This window comes from Eumetopias jubatus, unplaced genomic scaffold, assembly GCF_037043125.1.
Source record: "Eumetopias jubatus isolate StellerSeaLion01/CBP00866 unplaced genomic scaffold, mEumJub1_p1.0 scaffold_2, whole genome shotgun sequence".
Lineage (NCBI taxonomy): Eukaryota > Metazoa > Chordata > Mammalia > Carnivora > Otariidae > Eumetopias > Eumetopias jubatus.
Genome location: NW_028274808.1, coordinates 102,892,346 through 102,904,951, shown reverse-complemented (window position 1 = coordinate 102,904,951; position 12,606 = coordinate 102,892,346). Strand labels below are relative to the sequence as shown.

Here is a 12,606-nt window from a genome sequence, read left to right as displayed (position 1 = left end):
CCTGCCATGTAATGAGGAGCCCTAGGTAAGTAGGTTCACATGGTAGAGGAGCCATGTGAGTAATCTCGGAAGCAGAATTCCTACCCCAATCAAGTCTCTGGAGGCTTCAAACAGCCTCAGCTGATACTTGATTGCAACAGTCCTTGAGCAAGAACTCCAGAACCACCCAGGAAAGTTGCTCCCAAATTCCTGATCCTCAGAAAATGTGTGAAATAATGAACATCTGCTGTTTTAAACTGTTAAAATCTGGGGGAAATTTCTTACGCAGCAATAGATAACTAATACAATCACAAAAGGACACAGATAAGACAGGCTAGATAGAAATCATTCTGAAGAATAACTCAAGAGTCACACCCTAAGAAAAGAGACTCACGGAATCCTCATAGTCAAAAGGCAACAGCCCAGTCTGTTTTGCTGCTGGGTGGGACCTGGACACTCGGAAGCAGAACTGGTGGAAGAAGAAGTGGAGGCAGCAGCAGAAACTACCTGCATGGTTTCTGGATTGAGAAGCTCAGGAAGTCCCACCTACTCAAAACTTTCCCCTACACCCAAATTGACGTGCTCTGATCCTGAAATTTTACTACTATTAATTTCAAGAGACCTCAATGCTAAGTGTAACGTATTTTTAACACATTCGCTAACAGCTGAGGAGAAAGGAACCAAAGGGAACGAGAGGCAAGGACAGATACTGCCTAAGAAAGGTGCAGTGCTTTCGAATGAACTCGGTATTAGTTTGAGAACTTAAAAAAGACCAAGGAATACCTGATGTAAATAACTCTAAAATATGCACATTTTTAAATTAAACTGTTCTGCAAATGTTCAGTAGTTTCAAAAATATGCAAATAGTAAGTTCAGAAACATTGAAGGTTTTTTACAATCTACATTTACTCATTTACTTATCTCAACTCTAAGGTATTCCAGCACAGAGGTTTAGAGGGTGGGCAGGGGGGACAGATAGCCTGGATTCAATTCCTGTCCAGCCACCTACTAGCTGTGTGGCCTCAGGCAAGTTACTTAGACTCTGCGTATCAGCATCCTCATTTGACAAAGGGAGGCAACAACTACAGCACCTTCCTCAGAGGATCCTGGTAAGTATTAAGGTTATAATACACATTACCACTTATTGGCACATAGTTAAGTATTCGGTAAGTGTTAGCTACCATCGCCATCATCATTATTAAGGATTAACTGATATATTTCAAGGTTATCACTATACATAACTTAAGGGTATTTCTATAAATACTCATTTCACCTGCCAATAAACTACAATCTGAATTAAAATAGTAAGTTGCTAAGTGATACAATAATTCCTCTACTCCCCACAAGAATATGTGGCCACAGTAGGGCTAGTATTTAAAACTTCTTAGGACCAACTGCTTGTAATTGTACCTCAGTTTTAACTTTTACCTAATGAAAGACAAGTATGTACTTTGCTATAAGGCAATCCATTAAAAAATCTGCAAGTTATTTAACTGATATTTCTGTGGTATTACTGAAGAACTCATTAGACAGTTGCACCTTAATATTCTGTAACAGATTCTAGAAAAATCTAAAAATACCATTTATATAAATCTGATAGGAAGAAACAGAAATAGAGAAGACACTGAATTAGAGAAAACTATTTATAATTTTGGGTATAAATGAAAAATCCTTTTGATATTTCTTTTTTTCTTTTTTCTTTTCTTGCTTGCTTGGTTGCTAGGTTGGTAACACTGCGATTTGAATGCTGCATCAACACCATTTAATACGCCTGTGGATCTTGGTGTCTTGATGACAACAGAGAAAGTCTTGTCTGTGCTTTAAAAACACTCAAGTTGCTTCTCTCCTAGGGAATCCACATCTGATCTCCCAGCTCTGCCATTTTGAAATATCATATGTCACCAGAAGACTCCAGGATAGACTGCCTAAGACTGCCCATCCTCGCACAAGGCAGAGGAAGGAGAGAAAATAATGTGTAATAAAATAGCTCTCCTGGTAACAGGAAAACTAAACTGACATCAGAATTGGGACAAAGCTGTGCTGACATCACAAGTTTGGCTCAATACCTAGTGCTCTCTCAACTTATTTAGGCCATCCCCACAACCTGACATCCCTCGCGAGGTGTACCAAAACCCAAATGTTTTTCCATATGCTCCTTTTTCTTACAACACCAAGCCATCTTTTCATTTATGTTGATAATAAACTGCAAAAAAAGTCCCAGGGAAGGGATGCCTGGAGATATGTCCTTAAATAAATCTCTGAAATTTCCCAAGAATCAGAGTCTCAACTTTGAATGACAAAATTCTGTACCTAAATAAATAATTTTCTATGAAAAGATCAGAAATCTTTAAAATCCTGTAAAACCCTGAGTAGGTCAAATATTTTTTCAAATATTACATTTTTTCCTTTGCTGTAACAAAATTAATATTTAATAAGAATCATCCATTTTTTTATAGGGTCTAAGAATTCTTTTGGTTCATTTTAAGCCACATCTTTCACGGTTAGAATTTTCTGGTTCAGTTGGAAATATTTTTCAGAAGTCTGAACATACAGTTCAACTAATTATTCTGAAATGTGTGCATGTGGGAAGAACTTTTTGCTTACAAGATCCTTCAATAATTCATATATTTAAATCATCATTTCCAAAGCAAATTTTCCAAAATCAAATAAATTGCAAAACTACAAGTAAACTAAGTCTCTAAAAAGGAGTTCCAATCCTCTGCCAAACAGACCTCAAATTCTTAATCCCTTGTCCAAAAAAATTGGACCAAGTATTGACGTTTTCCACCAAGCAAGCCACATAGCCACAAATGTTTCTCATTTACTCCACTCCTGGGACATACAGCTCAAATAAAAAATTTCCTGAATACCCCAAATTTCAGATACAATTTGGAATGTAAGTGATTCATAATGTTATGCAGGAAACATTATGATCTTCTCCTACCAACTCAGTGTTTCTGGAATGCAACCCTCAGGAGATTATCCCAACGAATCAGAAGGCTGACATCACCGTCAGCCTTGTGACCCAACTATTATGTCCTCTGCCCCTAGCTCAGATGTGATTTTGAACCCTGAACGCTCTGCTACTCCAGCTACCGTTCAAGTAAAACAGACGTTCCACCAAGGGAGCTAACAAAGATCCATACTGTGCTCCGTGGCAAGTAACATGGTTAGAGTGCACTCACCCCCCTCTAAAGAAAGGCCAAAACTATGTTAAAAGGAATTAAAGGCACTGTCATCACTTGTGCACCAAAAGACTGTCCCAGTGGCCTCTGAACAGATTCTAATTAAATTCGAGGGTGAAACTTCACAGAGCCTCTAGTTAGTTTATGAATCCTCTTCTAATCCCATCCCGCTTCACCTCCTCTTAAATAATAATTTCTGGGAGTATCAAAGTTGCAACAGGCCTCCCTTGTAGATTCCTCCTCTCTTTCAAGGAAAGAAGCACGGCTGACCTAGCGGAAGAAGAGTACTGTACTGAAGACCCAAATGAACGTGAAATCTAAGTCTGAGCAACTGCAGTGACTAGAAAAGAGAGACATGCAGGTGGTCCCATATAATGAAAGAAAGTAATAGGGCAGGGAGGTGCAAATGTGGGTAAGAGAAGATGGAGATAAACACCTACTGACATAGTAGTCCATTACCTAAAGGGATCATTACAAGCAAAATGTACAGTGAAAGGGAACTCTTCAACAAGGCTTATCTGAGAGAGCCTGACACAAAACTCAAAGCTGAGCGGGAGACACCTTGGAAGTCTGGGCAAATGGAGAGAGTTACCCCAGTGCTACAGAAATAACAGCCAATGGGAAGAAATGTCTCAAACAAAAGGCATCTGAGCAAAGGTGAAAGTTATTATTTAAGCATAAGGAGAAAAGAATCTAGTTTAGATAGAATAACATTCTCTAAAACACAATAATAAAGAAACAACACAAAACAATGGGTCTGCCTAAATTAAATTTCATGGGTCTGTAGGCTTTTTGATAGCAGTAACATTCACAAGGAAACACTAAAACTGAGTCTGTAGATTAAAATTATGAGGTAACTGGGGATGCTGTGAAATGACTACATCAGGAAACCACGAAAAAAATACAAAATACTTGAAAAAAAGTTAATGTCTACACATTTAAAAAGATCAGCCGACATCTGTGGTTGGATCAATGTATGTTATGGATAATCTGAAAAATGGCTTGAATATCTCTAACTGCCCAAAGATCCCATTTTCCAGCCCAACCTAGCCTGTTGGTGAGAGGCATCTCTCATTTATCCAGACAAAAAAAGACAGTAATCACATTGGTCATCCGATACTTATTTGTACTGAAAAAAACATTGGTTAGCAAATAACATCAGGAAATGGAATATTCGAGATGACGATCTTTTCTGGTTACTCTAAAACTTAATTCTGTGCATTTTCCCTCTTGAGACTGTTGGTTTTACACTCAGAATTGAGCGAAATCAGCACAACACTCAGCAAATTCTTAAACCTGAGAGTTTCTCTGATTTGAGTAAATTACATGACATTTATGAAGCTTCTAGAACAGGACACATGGTAAATACTTAAGGAAATATTAGTTCCCTTACTCTTTTCCTTCTCTCTTACTTCTGCCAACCATAGCTTTGCTTCTTCTTTTGCAGTTTAGGAACCAGGAGCTGTGTTTTCACATGCAATCAGCCAATTTCCCAAAAGAATGCAATGTTTCTTTGTTCTGTTAATCACCTGATCAAAGAGTTTTAATTAGAGGACCCCTCTAAAAACTTACTGCCTTAACTTTTTCTCTTCTCGGCTTAATTTCTACTGAGGAATCACCTAAGTCAATCATAGTTTCTATGAGAGCCCAATGTTAAGTGCAGCACTATACTAGGAGAGAGGGATACAGAATTCAATAAAATATGGTTCCTACTTAGGATGGTTAATTTTATGTGTTAACTTGACTGGGCAATGGGATTCCCAGACAGTTGTTCAAACATCATTCCGGGTGTTTCTGTGATGGTGTTTTGGCATGAAAATAACATTTAAATAGAAGGACTTGAGTAAAAGAAATTGCCCTTCACAGTGTGGGTGAGCCTCATCCAGTCAGTTGAAGGCCTGAACAGAACAACAGGGTGACCCTCCCCCAAATATGAGCATTCTCCTGCTTGATGACCTTCAAACTGGAATAGCTGCTCTTCCAGCCTAATGGCATGTGAAGTGGGAAACGGGTTCTTCCTTGTTCTACAGCAGACCATGGCCTCTAGACTCAAAGTGGGACATTAGCTCTGCAGAGTTTGGATTTGGCCAGCCTCCTCCATAACCACATAAGCCAATTCCTTAGAATAAATCTCTCTCTAATAGATAGATTTAGATTTAGATATAGATAGACATAGGTACATAGATCCTATTGGTTCTACTTCTCTGGAAAACCCTGACTAACACACTATCCTCGAGAAGCTCAAAATCCAGTCATGGGGATATACCCAAGTAAACCTTCTCCATGAAGCCTTTCCCAAACAATGACACAGAACACTGTACTATGAGCCAAATAAACCATCAAATAAAGAAACTATCAATAAATGTTCACTGAATAAATTAGAAGTACTTGAAAACAAGACCTGTCAAGGACAATATCAGACCATGTAATTCATTCCCCCAAGAATTCTCATAAAGAGAGTGATCTGGTGTCAATTTGCAACTAAACTTGCCCCTTTCTTGCATATGCTGAATGAATGAGATTTCTCTGCTTTACGAGTTAGTTACTGTTATTTGAAGCAGGTCATTGGGAATAAATTTAAAACAGGGAGTGCAGTTATAAATTAGTTCATTCCCCTCACAGTGCACAGTACAAATAAGAAGCAAATAAGCTCACTTGAATGGCAGCCAAGTTCTTCTGCTCCTGAGATGGTGCCTCATGAACAAAGCGAAGCCAGTTGGAGTGTCGTGGGTTAGTGGCATCCAATATGTATAGAACTTCTCCCTTACTCCCACGAACCTGAAACATAAAAAGCTCCTGAGTTTGTACCTGAAGTCAGTATTAGTTATACTAAACATATCAAGAGTAGGATATGATATTTTTTCGTAAGTATATGCCTTTCTTATTGACAGGTGTTGAAAAGATGCTGGATTAACATCCATTCTTCCCCTTAAACATACGTACAAACAGAGCCTCCTATTTTATTTGGCAGATGTCTAAATGACTCACAATTGCAAGCAACTCTCAGAAACATCCTGTGTTGATAGCTCTTTTCTGGTTAAAATTATTTGTTTGTAGGTACATTTTAATATGTGTTGCAACTGCAATCACTCAGGGGATAACCGTAATTGCAACCTGCCCCCTTTTTTTCCACAGAAGAGGGTGATACCGCTTGGTTCCCAGTTGAGGGGGGTGGAGCTGGAGCAATCCTTTCAATTTCTCTCTCCACCTGTTTACTGAATCATTTCCATATGAGGAGAACTTGCTAATGAAACCAGTGGAAGCTGACATCCACTGAGCCACATTCTCACAATTTTAACTAGTTGATGAATAAAACAGGTTCCATTTTGTCTTTTCACGGCCTGTTCATGGCCTGCTGAGCACAGTGGGCCCTCTGCCTTTTGTTTCATGCCATAAAGCCTCCTGGTCAGACCCACTCAAGATTCAGTTGGAGGGAGGGAGGTAATTGCCAAAGTAGTGGGTAGTCCATTGGACATTCTTGAATCCAAGTTGATTCAAATGGAGCTTCTCCAAAGCCCCCACACTGAAGGTTATCAGGCACTGCTCAGTTTAATAATGCATATATCAATCTCCAACCAACTCGCTCTGTGTTTATATTCAATTAGAATCTAGGGGAGGGGCAAAGAAGGAATGAGTAGCACTGCAGATCTCTAACACCAAATGTAAGAACATAAATTCACCTTTGCAGACTTGGGGTGGGGATAAACAAATTCTACATTTCCAAAATCTTATTTAATAAAACACAGCACAACCAGACTACTAAGGTATGTATTTTCATGATACATTTGGACAATCATGCATTCCCTAGACATAATCTCTTGAGTTCCTACCATGGGCCAGGTACAGCTTCAGGCTCTGAGACTCTTTCAGTGAACAAGATGGATGAAGCTTAACGTCGCAGCACTTAAGAACAAACAAGCATAGAATATAGCTTCAGGTAAAGAGAAGAGCTGTGAAGACAACTAACGCAGAGCTAGAGGAAACAGACTGAGGAGGGCCGAGCAATCTCAGGGGAGAGGGTCAGGCATAGACCGTCTGATGAGGTGACCTGAGAAGAGCTCTAAAGAAAGCAGGCACCGGCCAGTGGCCAGCGGAGGGCTGGAGAGAGTGCTCCCAGGAGGACGGAACAGCACAGAAAAGGCAAAGAGAAAGGCCCTGGGAGTAGAACAGAAGGAGCCACCAAAAAAATGAGGGGCATTCAGATCAGACTACACAGGCCCAGTCACACACTGATGTACAGACTAGAAAAGCCATCTACAGAGGACACGTTACCCCCAAAAACTTACATAGAAAAATCTGCTACCCGCACTGCAAAAACTTTTATGTCAGGATTTTAGCATCTATTGTCCAGAAGAAATAGTTTGCCTGTTCCTACTACCTTATACATTCACTGCCATGTTTCTCGAACAATTCCTGTTTTCTTCAATGCCAAAGCATCCTCAAAAATCATTTAAAAATCTCGCTAATGAGATACCAGACCAGACCTCACTGAGGAGGAATTTATTATTTGATATTATAATTGCTAAATTATAAATCTGAAATTTGATATTATAATTGCTAAAAGAAGAATTTAGGACTATAAACACCTACTATTTATCTCTCACATGTTGAGGTGTGAAGCTATGGGAATTTGTAACTTCTCACTGAAAAAACCTCATGGTGAGAAGATCTCCTTTGGGAGGCACTTGAAAATTGTACTACGTTCCTGCTTACCCCTCAAGGCGGTGCCCACTGCCTCACTGCCCACTGATAGATACAAAGGACCCTCTATACCTCTCCTCAAAGAGAACATCAACTCACCTCTCTTTAAGCAGAGTAAATAAATAATATTAAATATCTGGGTATAAAGTCTCCTTTCCTCCACAGACACAGTAACAAAACTGCTTTATTGACAAACAGCTAAATTCAACAGAACTAACGGCAATGCCATTAGATACTTGAAGGAAAATTTTTTCAGAACCAAAATTTAAAACCTCCAACTGTTAGGCAGAAACTAGACTCTAGCAGTAGAAGGAATACCCCAAGGCAGAGTCCCAAATCCTTGGAGGGGAATGACGGAGACAGGAGCTGGAGGCAAGGACGGTGATAAATAAGCTACACATTAAAAGCCCCAGGGGCATGACATCCTGACCTTCTGGCTTCCAAGACCTTGGGGCGGACAGATCAAGAGCCACAGGTGCAAAGCAGGCCCTCTCTTCCTCCACCTCTGCCCCAGGGTAACCCCTAGGCTCATTATAATGCATTTGCATTAATAGTACAACCTCAACATCCCTTCCCCCACCCCCTTGCAAAGCCTGCCTTGACCGTTCTGGTACAAACTTTGTAAGGTCAAGAACTCCCCCTCCCAACCTGTGGGAGGAGTTACCCAAATGACTGGAAGCAGCCTCCTTTAGAGACCACCCCACTGTAAGTCATGGCTCCTCCCCACGCAGAGAGACCTAATAATACCCAAATCCCAAAACAACCTAGGGGCAGGTTCCACCTCTCAGAATCTGCCCCCTCTCCCACCTTGAGAGTATTCATTCCCTTTAATGAACTCCTTTGTGCTTGCTACTTTCCTTCTGGCTGTCTTTATTGGAGTGCAGATCACCACATAAATCTTCTGAGGAATCCAAGGACTGAGACCTCCATTCACACAACAGACTCTCTCTCACCCGTAACACCACTAGTGTTGAAATCCACACAGTCCAGCTAATTTTATGTAGGGAAACACCAATGGCTCTGTCAGTGACATATCTCAGTTTGAGAGGACGGCACTACTTACAGAAACTAGTCAATGGCCCTTCTAAGTCATACATTTGTCGCCTGGTATTAAGTACAGTATATATCAGATGTGTTTCACATTTGGAATTCTTTCTTCAAAGATGTGAAATATAACGAAGATTTCTCCCTGATTTATAGTAAGCACATTTTACCAGGGGCATTGTTTGTTCTTTGTATATTTCAGCTTTCTCCCAGGCCCTTTCGCTCCAACTATGTCCAATTATTCAGTATTAGTGACTCATTTCCAGTCCATTAGACGTAAGCACTCTCTGGTTGTCAATAACCTCACATCATATTACACCTTAAGAAACAAGCACAGTTTAATTTCACATTAAAATTCCGATGATACCTGTCACTTTCAATACATCCAAATTTATTTTTTTAAAGATCTTATTTTTATTTATTTATTTATTTGTCAGAGGAGAGAGAGCGACTACAGCAGGGGGAGTGGCAGGCAGAGGGTGAAACAGGGTCCCCGCTGAGCAGGGAGCCTGACTTGGGGCTGGATCCCAGGACCCTGGGTTCATGACCTGAGCCGAAGGCAGACACTTAGCCGACTGAGCCACCCAGGTGTCCCTCAATACATCCAAATTTATATATTGATTCACTTTTACTTATAGCCTCATAACAACACTATCATAGGCAGTCATGTACTATAGTTGCTTACATATTCATAGTTGAAATAATTTTCTTTGGTCATTAACAGACCCACTGCCTGTTTATTTTATTCTAAACACCTTTACCCAAATGACTTTTCAGTTCCTTCACAATCTTTGCAGGCTACCTGTCTTCTCCAACTTTCAAATGCTTCATTCCCCTCTCCCAGTCTTCAACACTTCACTGAAACTCTCAGATTACCTGCACACATAACTTGTATCTTCCCACCCTAACCACAGCATTCTCCTCATGAAATATCTAAAAGAGACATCCAAAGATAATCTAAGCCATCCTTCCTCTCCAGAGAAACCATGTAAAAACTCTCCAGACAGATGGCTACTATTAAAGTCTCCATTTATCTATTTTTAATTTGATACTGAACCCTGAGGTAATAAATTGAACATTTTTAAAGTCTAACAAATAAAGAAGATATTCCTCTTGGTATCACGTTCTAGCCATCTAACTAAGCTCTGCAGCCCAAGTGTATTTTTTTCCCTGTCAAAACTGGTCTTCCAAATACCATCATCTTTTATCTGAATTTTCATGAAAATGAAGTGTACTGGTTACTGTCCTACTGAGGATTGTCTTCTGCATGCCTGGGGGCCTGTAATGAAGTGAATGTTCTCCTCTTGCAGTAAAAACCATCTCAATCCCAAACCCTGTTTGATCTGCACAGACTTCCTAAGCCAGTTACACACACACAAAAAAATTAGCTAAGGTGGGGAAGGGAAAAGAATCCCTCATATAAAAACGAAAATATTCACATTTCCATATAGCTGTTTATATGTCTATGAATTTGCCACTTAATATTAAATGTAAATTAGAACTGTGTAGGAATTTGGCAGGTTCTAGTCTCTGTTAAATGCTACTGACATCACTTTTGAAGTGTCCAAGAGAACGTGCTACTATGGATCTGTCCCTTTTTTCAGACCAAAGATTAGTAGTACTAAATATAAGTCACACTTGATTTTGCCTTCCCACCCAGTAAAGAACAGAAGATATCACACACACACACACAAAATTCAGCTCAATAAGAAAAAAATCCTAACTTGTTTTTTTTTTTTAAGGTTTTATTTACTTATTTGACAGAGAGCGAGAGGGAGAGAGCACAAGCAGGGGGAGTGGGAGAGGGTAGAGGGAGAAGCAGGCTCCCCACTGAGCAGGGAGCCTGAGGTGGAGCTCCATCCCAGGATCCTGGGATCATGATCTGAGCCAAAGACAGATGCTTAACCAACTGAGCCACCCAGGAGCCCCCTAACCTATAAATAAAAGGAAAAAATTGGCAATAGGTAGCCAGTACAAATATTATTTCCTTAAATATTTTCTGTGTTAAATTGGGTCAACTATAGACAGAAGAGCATTTTATTATTTGGATAGTTAATTTTTACAAGAAAAGTATCTACAGTGTTATTTACTCTATTATTCTCCTTCTCTATTATTCTGAATGGAATTTTTTACTCACTATATAATAGGACATCAGGGCAAAGCTAATCAGTCATATTTGTCCCCAGACATGGCAAAATGTAACCAGTAGAATTTTATTTAAGATATGGTAAAATTTAATGGCAGTGAAGTACAGTCAGTTTCAAAATATATAGTAATAATATCCTTAATGAGAAGTCGCAGTATGTGATATGATTTATTAAATAAAATATATTTCCATTTCTACCTTTCAACAAGGCTTTTCAAAGAAGCTAGTTTTAAGCACTAAGATTTAAGGTATGGATATCTTTAGAGTATACAATGTCATCATATTTTTATATTTAAATTACAGGCATTTTTTTCCGTGATTGTTTTGAACTGAAGTTAGGTCAGATGCCCTGCCTTCAGTGTCTAATTAAACAGATTTCAGGATATATTTGGAAGCACAAAAAAACAAGTGTGCTCACGTAATCAGTTCTGACAGCACAACACTGTCAGATTTATTTATTTTTTTAAAGATTTTTATGTATTTATTTGAGAGAGTGAGAGCAAGAGAGATCACAGAGGGAGAGGGAGAAGCAGACTCCCCACTGAGCAGGGAGCCCGATGTGGGGCTCAATCCCAGGACCCTGAGATCATGACCTGAGCTGAAGGCAGACACTTAACTGACTGAGCCACCTAGGCACCCCACTTTGTCAGATTTAAGCCAAAGAGAGACACTCTTTCAGAAATCAGCAAGGATTGTCACTAGGAAACTAGTGATTTATAGTTTCTGAACAAAGGGTGTGGGGTTTTTTTTCTGTTGATTTTCCAAAGGGATTCCGTTTAAAATTCTTGCTTGCTTTGGGCTTATACACACACTCGCACATACACAGACACACACATATCACTGTGGCATATCTGCTTACATCTCCCCCCTCCCAAACTATCTAATCACCCCAACCATGGAATCCCCCATCTTCAGATGGAAAAGCAGACAGAGAGAAAACAGATTTTTACAGATCCCAGTCTCTTTAACTGAACAGCATTCAGAATATAATGCACAGGAAGTTAAATAACTTAAAAGGATTGATGTGAAAAATTAAGTCTGTTTTTCATTACAAATAATTAGTGCCCTAAATATGTCAAGCTGAAAAGAACGTCAGAAAAGTATTCTGGAGTGGGGAAAATGCCGGACTAGGAATCAAAAAGTGAGGTGTTACGCAAGCTCTGACTGTGTCACTGCGGGTGAGTCATTCCCTCTCACGGAGTTGAGCCACGATGTCCCGACCTCCGAGAGGGGGATGATAGTCGCTGCTCCACGACCTCACAGAAACCGTGAGAGCATCGAATGAAGTAAGATGCAGGACAGCACTGTGTACCAATGGATATCTGCAATCACAAAGTATTAGGAAACAGAGGCTCACGGTAGCTCAGACACCTTCAACACAAACACTGCTTTCCAATGGCACAGCTGAAAACATATGTACCATTTTTCTGCAATGCTAACTTCTTCCAAGGAACAAACATGAATGACATCCTAACTACCACGATTCAAATCCAAACACATATTCAAATAGCCTCTGCCTGAACACCCGAAGTAAGAACAGATGCCTTTAGA

The 12,606-nt window shown here is 39.8% G+C and overlaps 1 protein-coding gene across 4 annotated transcripts in view; it reads right to left on the bottom strand.

The window, feature by feature from the left end:
- Positions 1-12,606, bottom strand: part of PRDM5 (PR/SET domain 5) — a 184,753-nt gene that overhangs the window by 125,615 nt on the left and 46,532 nt on the right. For all 4 annotated transcript variants that reach the window (XM_028102296.2, XM_028102297.2, XM_088019962.1 and 1 more), the window contains exon 3: positions 5,820-5,942. In XM_028102296.2, the coding sequence (XP_027958097.1) occupies positions 5,820-5,942 (123 nt within the window). The remainder of the gene's footprint in view (positions 1-5,819; positions 5,943-12,606) is intronic.